General features: G+C 53.1%; 1 protein-coding gene across 4 annotated transcripts in view; it reads right to left on the reverse strand.

Annotated features, from left to right (window-relative positions):
- Positions 1-7,813: 7,813 nt before the first annotated feature.
- The window catches only part of RGS10 (regulator of G protein signaling 10), a 37,705-nt gene continuing 27,949 nt past the window's right edge, over positions 7,814-17,569 (reverse strand). For all 4 annotated transcript variants that reach the window (XM_034663351.1, XM_034663352.1, XM_034663353.1 and 1 more), the window contains one exon: positions 7,814-8,164. In XM_034663351.1, coding sequence (XP_034519242.1) covers positions 8,018-8,164 — 147 coding nt within the window. In that variant the 3' untranslated portion in view covers positions 7,814-8,017. The remainder of the gene's footprint in view (positions 8,165-17,569) is intronic.

Consider the following 17,569-nt stretch of genomic DNA (forward strand, 5'->3'; position numbering starts at 1 on the left):
TATTTGAAAATCCAGCCATGGGAGAGGGAGAGGCTTACTATCTCCACTGTTTTAAACCTTTAAGCCTCTGTGCATACAGCCAGTCATTTCTTGATCTCATTGTTAATACAACTTTTAGCAGCGGCAGTTTATTGCACGAAGTCCTAGAGTTCTTTAACAAACTTGCATCAAAACATTGTTACCAAGGGTTTAAAAAAAAATTAGCAGTGACTTTAGAAATGAATGAAATGAAGAAAACAGTCTCCCATGGATGGCCCAGGGCGGGGGGGGTATCTGGGGTCAGCTGAGGCCAAGGTGGGGGCGAGGGGGACAGGTGGGGAGTCAAGAACCAGTAGAAGGAGAAAGAAAACCTCAGAGCAAAGCCCCAAAAGTGCCTTGTCCCCCTGCCGGAACAGCCATGGGACTGTGGGAGTGAGGAAGGGTAGAGCAGCTGCCCCAGCTTCCTGCCCAGTCCCAGCCTCAGTGCCACCCACCCCTGGATGCCAAGGTGGTGGCCTTGGTCAGCTGGCACAGACCCGGTAGTTCCAGGGCTGCCCCATCCCCGGGCCTGTGCTCTCAGAAGCTGATTGGCACAGAAACCCCTTTACAGCTGGACCTGGGGAGGAAGGACTGCAATGCTACCTGTGGGGGTGGGGGGTGCCCAGGACCTCAGAGGGTCTTGCGCTGCAAGGACCCAGCACGCTCACTCCCTCCACAGCTCACCAGCTCCCCCGTGAGCCCAAGCCAGGAACTTCAGGAAGGCTGCGCTGCCGGGTTCCTCCTCCTTCTGCCATCCTTCGAGACACCAGGGCAGCTCCTCCCTGACGTGCCTGCCAGGGGAAAGTCACCGAGGATACAAGAGGCTTCCCAAAGGACATCTGGACTCCCTTGCCCATCCTCCTGATGCAAAATGCCTCCAGAGGAGAGTACTGGCTCCCTATCTTCACTGTGTCTCCTTTGCGGGATGCTAAACCCCGCTGTCAGCGACCCTCTCTCTGACTTCCATCCCTTTCACTTGGCTGCTTGGCTGGACTAGGAACCTGGCTCCAGGCTGGCAATGGAGTTCTCTCCCAGCCGTGTTACTGAATCCCAGGCGCACTCAGGTCTCTCCTCACCCCTGGCTGCCCTCTGCTGGGGTTTCGCCCTGGAGCTTCACCCTCTCCTGCTTGGAGAGCCACTTGCTTTCAACTTCTGTCGTTTGAGGGCATGAAGATCCAGCTCCCTGGCCCTGGGTCTTTTCCTGCCAAAAAACAGGGACGAGCCCCAGCCAAGGAGTCAGAAATCAGCCCAGACCAGGAATCTGGTAAATCTTCCCTGTGTGACCTCGGACAGACCACACAACCTCTCTGGATAGCTAATATTTACTGACCTGCTAAGGGCCAGGCACTGCACTATGCATATTACAAGTATTATCTCTTTGAATCTTACACAGGGACCAATGTTATCGCCATCAAAAAGGTACAGACACAGGCTTGGAAAGAGATGTGACTTTCCCAAGATCACACAGCTAAGAAGTGATGGACCTGGGCTGGAATTTAGGCAGTCGAACTCCATGATATGATCTTAACCAAAATTCTCATGGTAACCTATTGTAAAATAATAGTAATAATAATATAATAATAGAGATAATTGAGAGAGTTTCTCTCACTGCTAAGATTCTGGAGAAAGCTACAAATTTAGTAAAAATGGACCCCCGTTTTCATGTCTCCAGATCATGGACAGTGACCTCACCCACCTAGAAAAATTCAGAGAAATACTCCCTCTGGGAGGGGCAGGGTCGACGTTCCTGGGGGACCAGGGTCTCCCCTCTATCATCACCAGGATCTGTGAATACAGATATTTACCAAGTAGCCCGCAGCACTGTATTTCTTCCCCCCTCTTTTTAGGAGAGTGGGGGGGGGTATGTGGACCAAAAGCCACATACTTGCAAAGGCATCCTTCCTCTGGAGACCAAGAAGCAGCAAATTCTTTTCCTGGGAACATCTCTATCAAGCAGACATCTGTTACTCTTAGGCGATCTGTATGCCATAACAGTTTAAAAAACAGCATTTAAATGCTTAAATAAGAAGAAAACAGTTTGCCCATGTTGCAAAACAGCATATAAACTGTCCTGGAATTAGCACAAGGGAAACATTTATCTTCCCTAGATAATCTTGAAACTGGACTTTTGGGGGGATGGTGTATAATTGTGTTTACTGGCATAGAAAGATGGTCATGATGTATCACTAAAGGAAAAAAAAAGCTGGTGGCAAATACAAAACCGGTCTGTTTAAAGGAGCATTTGACTCGACCCCCCCCCCAGCTGAGGCGAAGCCGCTTCTTCACATCCTGCAGAAGGAAAGGACTAATAGGCCAAGAGCGGCTGGGTGGTGGCCTTGTCCCTGGGAGAACAGAGAGCAAATTCTCTTTTCTCTAGTGGGAATGGCCACAGATTGGCCTGAGCTGAAATCTGGTCCCTGGGGGGGGGGGCCTGGGGGCAGTGACAGGTGGTGCCCTGCAGGGTCTGAAAGACCTGAATTCTAATCCTGCCACTATCGGCCATGAGCTGTGGTCCAGGTCGATGCCTCGAGGAGCATTTCCCCCAGGATACAGTGGAAGTCTCCTACCATCTGCAGTGGGCCTCCCCCAATGCCCAACCTATGGGAGGCACCCAGGAAATGGTGGGCCTCTCCCATCCTCCCAATTCTGCATTTTTATGACAATCCCAAGAGTTGGCCACTAGCAAGGGGCAACACCAAGCTGCCCGACTATGCAGGAAATCAACCCAAATTCAAGATGCTGATCCATTTGATGTGCGTCCACTCCCCCGAGAAGCATTTACAGAGGGCCTGCTGCCATGTGTCTGCTCTGGGCCGGGCACTGGGCTCACGACCGAGGACACAGTGAAACCCACTGGGTCCTGGTCCTCAGGGAGAGAGGTCACAAACCTGTCACAGATAGTCATGTGCCAGGGCTCTGAAGGGTCTGGGAACAGGCCTACGGGTGGAGGACGGCTTAGTGGGGTCCTCAGGAAAGACCCCTCCCAGGAGCTAATGTGCGGCCTGACACCAGGAAAGGAGCCAGCCACACCGAGGTCACAAGGGCACAGCCCATGAGAGGCCGTGGAAAGCAGCCTCTGTGCCTGGCTCTCAGATCTGAAAGTAGGTCCAGGAGCTGCGGAGGGGCAGAAGGTGAGGGGGGCTGGGCTCGGCTCTCCTGGCGTCTGAATTTTTCTTCTCGAACAAGGAAAGGTACAGCAGGGGCTTGTGCCAGGGAGCAGCACGCTGAGGCTCGTCCTTTCACTGGGTGCTGACAGGGAGCCGGAGTGCCGTGCGGAGGACGGACCATCAGAGAGGCTGTCACGGGCCTCGGGACTGGCAAGGAGGGAGGCAGCTCGGCCTGGTTGGGGCCAGGCCATGGACATGGGGAGGCGTGGGCACATTTGGGCTGGATTCTGGAGAGAGTCTAGAGGACCAACTGATGAATCAGACCTAGAAGTACAGGAAAGGGGAGGCTCTCGGGCTGCTGCCAGGTGTCCCTACCCGGGGGCATTGTGGGAATTGGCAAAGCCCCCCTCCCCCCCTGCAGACAGATGCAGCACCATGAACGCCCTCCCCCTAAGCATCCAGGGAGGGCATGACCCACAGGCCCCTCACTCAAGACCCCAAGAGGGTGGCCCCCAGGTTTCTGCTTGTGCAAGTTTGGACTCGCAAAGCGTGCGGAGCCTGTGGGAATCCAAGGAAAGCCCACCTGCTCTGCGCAGGGTTTGGGAGCCCCTTGGGCAGTGATCCGGCCCCCGTACGTGAGGTTTCTGCCTTCCTCACCCCGGTGCCGGCCCTTTCACAGCACCCCTGCCTTGGATGCAACCAACCTGGAGAAGAAATACACATTTAAAAAACCTGAACGCTAATGGTACAAGACCATTTAGCACTTGAATAAATGCACGTTCTAGAACATCTTCAGCCAGAATGAAGGTAAATAATGAGAGACTATGAGTCATCACTGTGCTTGCCTAGCAGTTTACAAAGCTCGTAAACAAAGCGTGCTCCCAAATTCAGAGCCGGGACCTGGCAGTTGGTACCGATTCATCAGGCCTCGACACTGTAACACAGGAAGGGGCCTATGTCCTTGCGAGCAAAACCACAACGGGAAACATGGCCAAACTAATTCTTCATTTCCCAGAACTCACCTGAGACTGGAAGGAAAAGCTTATGCTCCCAAGAACAGAGCACCCATTCTCGTGTTTTTGGAAGCAATCATTTCACCAGTGTCAACATAAAGCCCGACATCCTGATATTTAGGGGAAAGACAGAACGACTGGGCTTGCAAACTGGAGAGATGGGCACAAACAGCCAGTCGAGTCCAGCGGCCCCTCCCCCGGGGGGCTGGTGGCTCCCGTGTCTTGTATTCGGCCTGGGATAGAGCAGGTGGTCATTCAGCTTCTGTCCAGGCAGAGCGTGGGCTGAAAGGGAGCTGGGGTCAGGGCAGAAGGCTTGGTTCCAGCCCCTGACTCTACGGCTCACAGGCATGCTCCTGTTTAAGTCAGGTCACTGGTTCTGGTTTTCCCTTCTCCAAAATGGGGGGGAACAGCTCTTCCCCCGCCCCCACACACACCCTTTTTTAGAAAGTAGCCTCCACGCCCAGCACGTTGTCCAATGCGGGGCTCAAACTCATGACTCTGAGATCAAGACCTGAGCGGAGATCGAGTCAGGTACTTAACCAACTGAGCCACCCAGGTGCCCTGAGTTCCCCTACTTTTTAAGCTTTGGTATAAGAGGCAGTGGGAGAGAAGCACTGGGAGGGGAGCTCTGTGTGTAGGTGAGCCCCCCCACCCATGCTAAGAGGGAGAGCTGCCATTGAGAAGGCAGGGTAGTGAGGACCGGGCAGAGGACCGGGACCACAGCCCACTCCTAGAAAGCCAGGCAGGTCAGAGTGGATCTGCAGGTGTCATTAAGGACTGCGAGGTCACAGAGGAAAATGCCACCCAGGCCATGCTCTCTGCACAAGGGAAGGGGAGCTCAGGACACAAACTCTGCAGTGGGCAGAGCGTGTAAGTATGTGAGTGGCCTGTCATAGGCAATGGGGAGTGACGGGGCCTGCAGCCACTTGGAGGGGACCCTCATGCTCTGCCCAGGCATGTGCATAGAAAGACTGTTAACACCTGCCCTGTCACACACACATCTACGGCCTGCAGGTTTGGAGTGGGAGACCCCGCAGGCTGCTGTACTAAGCATTTTTGTTCTGTTTTATTTTTTTAAATTTTTTTTCTGATGCTTTGACATCAGGGCCCTTGCAGATCCTGGAGTGATGCCCCTCCCAGGGCTCGCCCATTCCTAGAGCTAGCAAACCACTGGGGCTAACTAACCAATCCAGAGCTCATCTCCTAACCACATCCTTTCTCAGGTTCTCACCAGGCTGTCACCCTCCGGGCCACCTGCCCTCGTCACCTAGGCGCAGGTCGCGGACAGCTCGGGACCTCCCCGGGGCCCCAGAGCCTGTGGGGGTTATTCAAACCAGCCAGTCCCACGGCTGCTTGCCTCGCTCTGCCTTTCCCAAGGAAAGCACCACAGACGCCCTTGCGCACAGCTTCCCATCCTCCCTCTGCCTCCTGACTGGCCCTGGGTTCCCCAGGCAGCTCGGCGTGGCACGGCCTGCCCCTCCTCTTAGGACCCGTAGCAAACTCCCTTTGCCATGGTCATCATCTCTCGATCTCCGCCCCACACCTGAGTAAGAACAAAACCTCCATTTGGTAACACCTGTGAATGCCATGAGTGTGTGACTCCTCGCACCTGCTTTATCCACCCCCCAACCCCGTGGAAACTTGGCACCCAACTTAGTGGCTGGCTCATTGCAGACACGACAGAGACCCTCACCAACGCGTAGAGGGAAGGTCAGACCGACGGGGTGAGGGCAAAAAGCTGGGGAGAAGTTTCTATCTGGCTGCCCAGATTCCCCACGCTTCTAGCTTGCTTTCGCAGTGGCTTCAGGAAGCTGAATTCCGTCTAGGCCTCAGCTTTGCATGAGGCGGAGATGCAGGCAGCCAGACAGGAGCAAGGCGGAGGAAGGGGCCCAAGGGCATGCGGGTGGGAGCCCTGCAGTGAAACGTCCATGGCTCGCATCCCACTGGCGCCCAGCTTTTCAGGCAGCATCTACGTGACAGGCCTTCCTTTGCTACACCATCCTCTGGCTGACTCTGGCTGTTGCCTTTATTCGAGCACTCACAAAGCGACCACCACTCTGAAGGGTCTCTGAGCCCAGCGGAAAGAGGGTAAAAGCCAGAAACAGCGTTCCTGGCCCAGCTGCAGCGCCCGGGACCTGCCCGGTACAAGGCTCTCCAAAGGGAGCACTGAGCTGCTTGCTCAACTCCCTGGTGACCCCAAGTTACCCTCTCTCGGATAGGGTGGTGAGGTCGGGTGTGCAGCCCTGCACTTCTCTGGTTAGGAAACTGCAAATTAAGGATGGCATGTCCCTTGGTTGTCTGTCTCAGCGTCACCACATCGTCCCAGACAGAAGGCCTGTCTGGGATGTCCTAGGGAAGGCAGAGCACCCCGGTAAGGGGATCAAATGTTTGCCGTTTCTGATGAATGCTCCATGGGGTGACTTGGTTCTCAGCAGTAAACAGCTCTCTAAAGGCCGTCCCTTCCCCAGGCCCGAGATGGAAGGCAGGAAACCTTCGGCCACAGTGAGGGGACAATGACGCTGGGGAGTCAGGGGCATGGCAGAGAGGTCACGTGAGGGGAAGGTCATCATCGCAAAGGGGCTCACTCAGAACAGAACCAGTCTCTGCCTGTTATCCACCCCGCCCCCCGCCCCTCGTAATGACTAAACTCAGTTCCCTTCTCTCTCAAAACCATCCTGTGTGATTAATAAACTACACAGTCACCCTCGGCATCAGGGAATTTTGCAAATGGAAAAGTCTGAGTGGGAAGGCTCACAAGTAACAGTCTGGTTGTTTTGTTTGTACAAACAGGAGTTGAAGGTTTGGCAAACATGCTGGAGAGGTCTGGCAGCAGCGGGAGGCGGGAGCAAGCGGCAAAAGGGAACCGTGCCTGACCTTGGGCTCGGCTGGGCTCTGCTCGCAAAGGAAGGGAGGGGGTACCTGGGCTGGCTGGGATAGCCCGGGCCTAGCAGAGTTTCATTCACAGCCTCTTCACCCCAGAAGAGACTTTCAAAGAGCGTTTTCTTTCCCCTCATTGAAGTGTCCGGCCCAGAGTTAACAAGTCCAGCAAAGGGTAGGGCCGAAGAGAAAGGATTCTGATAGGTCCCCAGACGGGCTATGGGAGAACAGAATATCCCACCAACTCCATCATCAGCACGGGCCATGGGCCACGAGCCCATTCAACACGGCCTTGCGTTGTCACGGGGACCCTGAGCAATTCTGCATTTGTTTCTTCCTGGTTGAGATCTTGTTTCTGGCAAGATGAACTATTTATCTGTGTTGCGTGAAATGTCACAGACTGTACGCAAAACCAGGACAAACCCACACACAAGAAATCAGAACCCTCTGAGGGTGCTCCCCGAATCTGTAGAGGCTGTCCGCGATGACTTTCCTCTTCCCAGCCCTGAACTTATTCTCGACAAGTACTTAACCCAAAAGGTGCCTGATGACACCCCCAGGGGCCTGAGTCTGTCAGATCAACTCACTCTCGAGCTGATTTGCTGAGTGACTCCGAGGACATGCCTGACCCCTCCCCCAGAGGCCGGGCAAAGACTTAAAAGGTAACAGGTGGCTGTAAGTTTCACCCGGTGGCCTCAGCGGATGTTCAGTCAAGCTACCAAACACCCAAAGTATCCAGTGTTTAAGGACTCTCCTGCTTGTGTGTGCTTGTGGGTGTGTATGTATGTGAACTAAAGCTTCAAAGCTATTTGTTTTTTTATGTAAGATTAGCCATCATGCAAAACGCACTGGTCAAGCAGTTAATAAAATACACATATCCCGTGGGAGGGTTTTGTACATTTCAGTCCTTACAGATAACAAAGCAATTCTAAACCCTGCACGGTCCTGAGAGGGAGTTCCTTCGCTTCCGAAAGCCGCCAGTCCTGCCAGCTCTTTGGTGGCTCATGTGTTATAAATTCTCGAAGCCCTTTTAGCTGCAGTTTGGGCATTGGGGGGATCTCCTTCTTCTTCCTCGGTTTGCTTGTGTTTTAAAAACAAGTCAGACTTCAAGAAGCGGCTGTAGCTGTCATACTTCATAAGGTTGAAGATCTAAGGAGAAAAGGAAAAAGAGTCTGGAGGTTGAGGCCAATCGGACCATGAGTCATTTTATCAAATGTTTGTTAAATACCTATCGTGTGCCAAAGAAGGCAACTACATGCAAAACACACAAAGCAAGTAAGTCATGTGCTGGGCAAGGAAGATTTCCTGGATGGTTTTGGTCATCATGAGACAGTCTCTATGGAATATAATAGCCACACGGACGAATCTACCTTTATCTTCCACGAAGTATAAATGCACATAGCACTGACTCGTAACCTTCTATCAAGAGGTTCGTTAGAATCTCCGGTTTATTTGGAGAGATAACACGGGGACATATTTCTCCAGAAACTTGAGATGGCAGAACAGAAACCATTCCTGTAGAGAGGGTGGTTATTGGAAAGGCCACTGTCATCTCAGATGATGCCAGTAGTGTTAAGACCCCCCTCCCCCAGAAGTCCGGCATCCAAGATCTCAAATAAACCTGTTATTATGCCAAGAAACAAAATGGGGCTTCTTTAATGCAGGCAGGGGAGTGAAAGTACCGCGTTAGCAAGGAGAGGCTCTGGGAACAGGCTCTAATTAAAGAAAGCAGCAGTTGGATGCAGCATGGGGACACATGCGTGCTCACACAGCCCAGGAGCGTGGCTCTGGGAAAGCAATGCCTCTTGGCAATGCTCGGCAGGTACGAGGGGAAGACCCCGGATGGAGCCTACGTCTCCTGGCTTACAGGGCTGCCTCCTGCACCGCAGTCCTCAGAGAGTTAGCCACAGTCCCTCTTCCCAGCATCCCCTCTTCCCAGCATCCCCTCTTCCCCACTCCCACCCGATCCTTTGCCGCCCTCCTCCCTTGGCCTATAAAAGCCATGGAGAAAAGAGAAGCATTTTCTGGCTGTCGAGGAGTCCAGTCTCTTGAGAAATCTCCCTCCTCATCTCTCTCTCAAAACTTTTAACTGAATTTTCAGGACCTCTGCAGATGAAAAGTCCACACCGTGTACCCTGGTGTCTTCGCTTCCTGCACAATGATGGGCTCAACAAGTGGAAAGTTCCAGAGGTGTCTAGAATGTTGCTCACTTCCAGGCGGGGTTATCAAGTGGGTGGTAAAACCCTGACATCTTTTTAATTCGACCTCTCCCAACACACACGCAAACTATTTTGAAAACTGAATGACTGATGGAGTCTAAGGACTCAGAACATCTGCCTGGGGGATGGGAGGCCTAGAACCTTCTGCCTTTATACTTTCCTTCTCCCGAGACAGCTTCACCCACTGGAGAAGCGCCTAAATCACTCAGCTATCCTCAGAGTCCACCGCTCAGGGAAAGACTTAGGACTTTGTGTTTTCCTTAGACTCTTACACCGTTGCCTGACCTTCCCTGGGTGTCCCTCCCGTCCTGCCTCTGATCCGCAGCTGTTCAGGAAGAACACGCCTCCGTAAGTCCCCACCTTGTGCCTCCCCATGGCCGTCACCTCTTTTAGGGCAATCTTGCAATCCTAGACTGAGAAATTATTCATTTTAAAACAACAATAAAAAAAAAAAACCCTCCCAGAAAACGCAAAAATCAGAGCCAAGGGCAAGGCAGGGGATGAGGAATGCCATTATCGTTCCGCAGCCTCCCACAAATGTGCCGTGCAGGTGGGACCATCCCTCACCACCGGCATTATTCAGCTTTTCCAGGCACAGAGCTCCCAGAGGGAACTCTGACATGCCCACCTAGTTGGAAGTCTGGAACGAGTCTCAGAGTGACTCATGAAAGCTGCCTCGTGAGGACCCCTCCTGGCACTCAGCCCTGCGCCCCCTCCCACGGCAGGTCCGCAGCAGATGGGACCCACCACTGCCAGCAGGATGCGGTTCGACCCGAGCGTCTCGTCTGCAGTCTGTGCGTGTGGGAGGAGAGCATCCTGTTTGCCTGCCACAGCTCTGAGGCTCGCACTTCAAAGAGGAGAAGAAAAAGACACCCAGGGACGGAGGAGGCGGGGGACAGAGGGCAGGGGGTTGCTTCGGCTGAGGGGAACGCTCAGGGGCTGGCAGGACTTGGCCTCCAGGAGCTCCCCCGAGGCCTCAGGCTCTCAGCACTCCACGGGTGCCAGCAAGCTCGAGGGGACGGGACGGGGCCGCAAACTGTTTAACAGGAGCGTAAGGGCCACTCCCTGCCATGGGCAGGTGTGAGATCCCCGTGAAGGCTTTCAGGCTAGGGCTCCCACCGCCAGGAGCCTTTGCCCGCCTCCTGGAGCCGTGGAGTCACTAGGTGGTGGCCGCAGCCATCAGACCCCTACAGGAAAAGGAAAAAGGAAAGGGATATCGCTCCAATGGCCACATTTTCTGGGGCTGCGAGTTGCCTAATAGCTCATCACTGTCACCAGCAAAGGGTCTCCTGGGCACTGGCCTTGGAGCATACGGCAACAGGGTGCTCCCATCCCAGGGCCCTCCATGGGGGGTGCTCGATGAAAACTGCTTGGAGGATAGAGAATGCTCCTAAAAAAAAAAAAAAAAAAAACCTCCCAAGAAAGTGGCCAAAGGCAGTGAACCCAGCTGCTGACCACAGGCCACAGCCTTATGTGTCAGGGGGCAAATGGCCGCGATTGGGGTCCAGTAAATACTCGCCCAGTGGATGAACAGAAATCACCCAATGTGCAACGGCAGAGAGCTGATGAAAGGGGGTACCAACAGGGGCGTGCCGAGAGCACCTTCCAGCCCAGCCCGTGCCAGGCCGCGCATGGAGCATTCTCTCATTTAATCCTTACTGAGACCCTATGACATCTGATTGCAGAGAGAAGAAACTAGGCCTTGGAGGTTCCGTGTTTTACACCAGTAGGCAGCGTATCCACCTGCTGGGGCTGCCATAAGAAATAACACAGACTGGGGGCCTCAAACCACAGAAAGTTCTTTTCTCACCGTTCTAGAGGCTGAGAGTCTAAAACGAAGGGGTTGGCAGGGTGGGTTTCTTCCGAGGCCTCTCTCCTTGGCTTATTTAGATGGCCCCCAACTTACGATGGTTCAACTTACGATTTTTTGACTTTGTACTAGTGCAAAAATGACACGCATTCAGTAGAAACCGTACTTTGAATGTTGAATTTTGGTCTTTTCCAGGGCCAGGGATACGCGGTCCGATGCTCTCTGGGGATGCTCCCCTCACGATCACGGCGCAAACAGCTCCTGCGGACAACCATCCTATGTCCATACGGCCATTCTGTGTGCACTTTCAGCACGGTATTCCATAAACGATGTGAGAGATCCAACACTTCATTGTAAAATAGGCTTTGCGTTGGATGATTTCACCCAGCTGTAAGCTAATGTAAGTGTCTGGAGCACGTTCAAGGGGCCCAGGCTAAGCTGTGAGATTCGGTGGGTTTGATGTATAAAATATCATCTTCGACTTGCAGTAGTTTCCACGTATTGCCAACTGTACCTCCATATTGAGTCAAGGAAGGTCTGTACTTGGCGTCTTCCCTCTGTGTCTGTGTCCTAAATGCCTCTTCTCAGAAGGACAACGTCCTACTGGATTAAGGGCCACCCCAATGACTTCATTTTACATTAATTATCTCCTTAAAGTACCTATCTTTAAACGCAGTCACATTCTGAGGTACTGGGCCTTAGGACTCCAGCATCGGATTTGGGAGGGGACACAGCCCATAGCAGCCCAAGAGAGATGGGCGGGATGCGAATGCCAGCCACCTCACTCCCGAGCCCGTACTCTAAACCGCTAGGCTGTCCTGCCACGCACCTGGCAGACCAGGAGGCAGTCACTGGAAATGAAGTCTGCAAAAGTTAGTTAGACGTAGAAAGAATGCAACACGTGAATGTTACACTTGTAAACACTAAATTTTAGAAATGTGCTAAAATGAACAGCAATGTTCCCAAGTATGTTCAAGACTGTATCTGTGGGGGCGCCGGGCTGGCTCAGTTGGAAGAGCGTGTGACTCTTGATCTCAGGGTTGTGAGCTTGAGCCCCATGTTGGGTGTAGAGATTACTTAAAAAAATTTTTAAAAAAAAGTATTTGTGTGTATAAATGGGAAACAAATATCCCTAAAAGTCAGTGTGGCGGGTTGAATGGGGGACCCACAAAGCATACGTCCACCTGGAACCTCAGAATGTGACCTTATTTGGAATAGGGTTAGTTGAGGCTCTCACAATGACACCATCTTCCAAGGAGCGGTGTCTTCCTGAGAAGAGGAGAGGACACACGGAGGGACACAGAAGAGGCCATGTGAAGACAGAAGCAGAGATCAGAGTGACGCAGCCACAAGCCAGGGAACACCAGGAATGCCAGCCCACCAGAAACCAGGAGGAGGCAGGGAAAGATTCTTCCACAGCACTTCCCAGAGGAGCACAGCCCTGCCGGCACCTTGATTCCAGACTTCTGGCCTCCTGAACGGAGAGAATAGATTTCTGTTCTTTTAAGCAACTCAGTTTGAGATCATTTAAGACAGCCCTTGAAAACTAACAGTCGGCTTCTTGTTTTCAGCTCACTCCTACTCGAGCACAGAAAATGAGATGGCCCTAGGTGTTCCAGAAGGTTCTACAAAGCGAGGACTCTCTGATCGGGCCTGAACTGAGAGCATCACCCTTCCAACGCACCTCAAGTTGTCTCCTCGGGGAAGAGAAAGCAGAAGGTGGAGACAAATCTGGGGTGGGGGTGGGAATCCAGGTGGGCAGACGGCGTCCGAGCAGAGCGATACGGCAGACAGAGAGTCCTTCTGAGAGACAGGCAGAAGACTCCAGTTGGCAGCTTAAAGGCATTCCATACACCTTTTCTTTTTCTTTTTTTTTTTTTTGGCCAAGACAGCTGTGGCTCAGCAGGTTGCAGGTTTCGGCAGCCCTACGTCTGTCAGCAGCATGCCTCGACTATAAACTGTCCAGCATCGTTGCCTTGGGCACCACTCCCGCAGGCAGCCAGCTGGAGGGGGCACTTTCGGTGACACAGGCAAAGGGAGCCTTCCTGCCCATGGGCATCGATGCACCAGGCCCCATCGCACCACCGGGGCCCCTCCCTCTCCAGATCCCAGGGCGAGGATTGATTAGGATCTGCCTTTCTACGAGGGAAAATACCCACACGGTGCTCCAACTGGAGGTTTCCGCACCTGCTCCAAGAAAGGACACCCTCCCAGACGCACCCCGTCCGTGGAGAAGACCGGACGCTTAACCAAGATTTCATCACTGTCTCCATCAAGTGCATTTCAAGCCTACCCTTTAATGCCTCTCGGACAGCAGGAACATGAAAAGACCTAAATGAGCCTCCTCCCTCCTTTCCAAACCCTGTGCCATGTGATTTCAACTGGGTGCAACGAGAAAAATAAATCCTTTAATGCAGCAGACAGTTTTAGTAGTGAGATTTCATATTTGCTTCAAGAACTGGGTTCTTTTTTTTTTTTTTTTAAAGATTTTATTTATTTATTTGACAGAGATAGAGACAGTCAGCGAGAGAGGGGACACAAGCAGGGGGAGTGGGAGAGGAAGAAGCAGGCTCACAACAGAGGAGCCCGACGTGGGGCTCGATCCCATAACGCCGGGATCACGCCCTGAGCCGAAGGCAGACGCTTAACCGCTGTGCCACCCAGGCGCCCCAAGAACTGGGTTCTTGAAAGAAGACGGCAAGTGCCACCATTTCTGAGCTGCACCTTCTAGAACATGCTCTCTTCCCACGCACCCAGACCATAGACATGCTTGCATACCCACATGCACAGAAAGTGCGAAGATAGCAAGCTCCCTCTTTCCAGCCCTGAGGCCGTGAAATGATCAGAGGCCATGGGGCAGGGCACGCACAGGGATGACCCCACTGAGCAAGTTCAAGACCCCCTCCCCAGCTTCTGAGTGGGGTGCATCCAGAAGAAGGTCTGAGGGTGGCCAGCAGACAGCAGCTCAGCTCAGCCCTTGTCCCAACCTGCCAGGCCAAGCCGTGGAAGTTTCTGTGGTCCTTGACAGGCTGCCAGAGACGGACGCCATGCCAGGTGGGATCAAAACTCCAGAAGGAAGGTGGCCATGGACAGAGAAGGAGAGATCCCTGCTCGAGGGTGATAGACCCTCACAGACCCATGGATCGGGTGCTGTGGCATGGAGCAGGGGGCACTTGGTCCACTTTTCCTGGAGTCCATCACCCTCAAATCCAAGGCCCAAATGACACGCTTTCTACATGGAGTGAAGGTATTTTATTTTTGCCTTTGCCATCAGGAGGAGAGTTAAAAGCTATTCTAGCACCCACCCGCCCTTCTTCCCCTAAATACCTTTTTAAAGGGGAAAAAAAAAAACTCAAAGTATTTCAAATACTATCCTTCCTGCCCTGCCCCATCCCTCATAAGGCAAACGGCTGTGGTAGACGCAGGGAGCCAACTTTTCTTCCATTTGAATGAAAACCCACGACCTGCCCTTTCTGGCTTTGCACACTGGAAAATGCCAATTTCAGGACTGGACTTAATCTTCAGGGGCAGATGTCAGCTTGCACCCACACGATGGAAGTGCCCAGAATCCCCGGGCCCAACCACCACTGCAGACTCAGAGATACAGGGAGTGGGGGCGGGAGTGGACCCCCCACCTGACCCTGGAAGCATGGCAGCCCCCCCCCACTTCTGGGTCCTCACCCACTGGCCCACCCCCTCTTCTTGATGTCGAAAAAGGAAGTGTTTCTCGCCTCTTGGGTTCTGGGGAAATTCAAAGTAAAGACACTGCCGACAAGGGGCCGGACGCATGGTTCCTTTCTCTGTCAAGGATGTGGCTGGGAGCACTGACATCTCACTGAAGTCTTTTCTACATTTTTTTTTTTTCTAAGCATCCGAGGTTGAGGGCTTCCTTTTCCGTGGAGAAGGCCGCCTCCATTCTGCCTTCCCCAGACCAGACTTAGCACCAAGCCTGGGTAAGAGTGTCCCAGTAGCACTTGAAACCTGCTTTAAGTGTAGGCACGGGCGTCCCTCAAGGTTAAGGAAGAAGAATGAGCAGCCCTGCTCCCCCTCAAACCTTCTCTTTCATGGTCCCAGAAAGCATGATTTCAAGTTGCCATGTGCAATGACCTCGACCCTCCTATCGCCTCCAATCTCCTCGTTGTCCCAGAGGGAACCAATCTGGCTATTCTGTGGAATTCCAACCAGAGGCTTCAGAGCAAGAAAGGAGTGTAAAATGGTGCCGAGAAACTCTAGGAGCACAGTTGTGTTTTAAATCATTGACATGGCACAATCTCAACTCACTGAGCAGATTTCAAAGCATTCCCTTCTTAACATCTTCAGGGAAGGGTCTGGAAGGATACGAAACATGGGCATTAGTGCTAGGGAAGGAGAGGGAAGGCACAGCCTGAGGGGTTTTAATGTTTTACTTCAGACCCTCCTCCGTTATGTGAATTTTCTTCTCAACTATGAACATGCAGTTGTTTAACAATTAAAAATAATTGGGGCGCCTGGGTGGCACAGCGGTTAAGCGTCTGCCTTCAGCTCAGGGCGTGATCCCGGTGTTATGGGATCGAGCCCCACATCAGGCTCCTCTGCTATGAGCCTGCTTCTTCCTCTCCCGCTCCCCCTGCTTGTGTTCCCTCTCTCGCTGGCTGTCTCTATCTCTGTCAAATAAATAAATAAATAAATCTTTAAAAAAAAATAAAAATAATTTTCGGGGCGCCTGGGTGGCTCAGTCGGTTAAATGTCCGATTCTTGGTTTCAGCTCAGGTCGTGATCTCAGAGTCGTGAGATCAAGACCCACATCAGGCTCTGTGCTCAGTGTGGATTCTCGCTCAGCTCAGATCCTCTCTCTCCCTCTGCCCACCTCCCCACCTGTTGTGCTCTCTCTAAATAAATAAAATCTTAAAAAAATTTAATTCTAAAAATTAACCTGCTCAGAATCTTAGGTGACAGAGTAACAGGATGTGCTCATGGCTCGTGCTGGCCTTGTGGGTCCCTGGGCTGGCCCTCGTCCCTGGAGCTCCGAGCCATGTGGCGGAGCGGGACAGGTGCGTTCAGCGCGCTGAGCTGACAAGGCCGGCGGGGAGGGACGTGGTCATCTCTCGTACAAGGAACAGCACGTTAGGCTGCCATGACCGATTTGACCCCTTCCTGTTGTAGCTGACTCAGTGCCCGAGAGACTGACAGGGATGTTCTAGAATCAGCCAGGCTGGCGGTACAGAAAAGCCAGGGGGGCAAGGGAGACGGATGTGGGAAAGGAGGAGAGAGCCCTGGCGGGTCTTCCAGGGCCAAAGACAGGGCTGCTGGGAAGCATGAGTGAAAGGAAAGTGGGGGCTCAGAGCAGGAGGACGACGGCAAGGCTGGTCCCGCAGGGCTGCAGCGCCCACGCAGGATTCCCTCTGTCCCAGCGCGGCGACCTTGGGCCAGTTGGGTCACCCACCTTCCGCTGGGGTGAACTTTCTCGCTTGTAAGCCAAGGTGCCAGGTCCCACCTTCCCCAAGATGCCCCCTGAGTCACATGAGCTGCACAATGAAAGCATTGTGGGGACAGTGAAGGGGCTCAGCCCTCAAGTTTTCCAGAAGTCACGATGGTGCAGAAAGCCACACATTATTGGCTGTTCTCAGGTGGGGACCTGAGGCTCGGCCACTCTGCTACGGCTTTGGAAGTCACAATAACCCGGGGTTTCTCAACCTCTGCTCCGTTGACATTTTGGGCCAGATAATTCTGTGTCGTGCAGGGCTGTCCCCTGTGCTATACTCAGCAGCATCCTGGCCGCCACCCACGAGGTGCCGGTGGCACCCCCACCCCCGTTGTGACAGCCAGAAAGAACTCTCCAGACATTGCCCAGGATCCCCTGGCAGGGAGGAGAGGGGGCAAAATCGTCCCCAGATAAGAACTGCATGAAGTTAAAGTTTATCTTCATGGGACATTCTAAAGGACACGTGCAGTGAACGCTCACGGAGGGCACTGAGTAAGCATGCATCACAGAGACGACTGCATTTCTCCTCCCAAGTGTCTTATCATAACTTCCATTTCACAAAAGAGGAAGCTGAGGACAGAGAGGGACTGCATCTTGCCCAACGTTTCACAGCTACTAAATTCTAAAGTCAAAGGAAAGGGGGAAACGTCGGGTCTAAGGAAATAAGGGTGTGGCTAGCAGGGAGCGGCTTTCTAACACCAGGCCACGGAAGGTTTGTAGACGGCGTCACCGGGCAGCTCCGAGGGGAAGCAGGGTTGGCCAAGAGCCCCATGTTACAGAAGGGGACACAGAGGCCACAGGTCCCTAAGAAAAGGGACTCACCTGGGGAGGCCGGACTGGAACGAGAGCCCCCACTTACCCCTCCCAGCTAACCCAACGCACAGTGAAAATGACAGTAAGTCTGAGCTCAGCATCCAGGAAGTGATGGGCAGTGCGGGAGAGGAAGAGGGCAGGTGTCAGGCCATTAGGGTACAAATGCTGAGCCATGGTCAGGAGGCTGTGGGTTCACAGCTCGTATAGAGATGGCTTTGCCCTGAGCCATCGTCATCCTCTTGCACAGCTCA

The sequence above is a fragment of the Ailuropoda melanoleuca genome, chromosome 6, assembly GCF_002007445.2.
Source record: "Ailuropoda melanoleuca isolate Jingjing chromosome 6, ASM200744v2, whole genome shotgun sequence".
Lineage (NCBI taxonomy): Eukaryota > Metazoa > Chordata > Mammalia > Carnivora > Ursidae > Ailuropoda > Ailuropoda melanoleuca.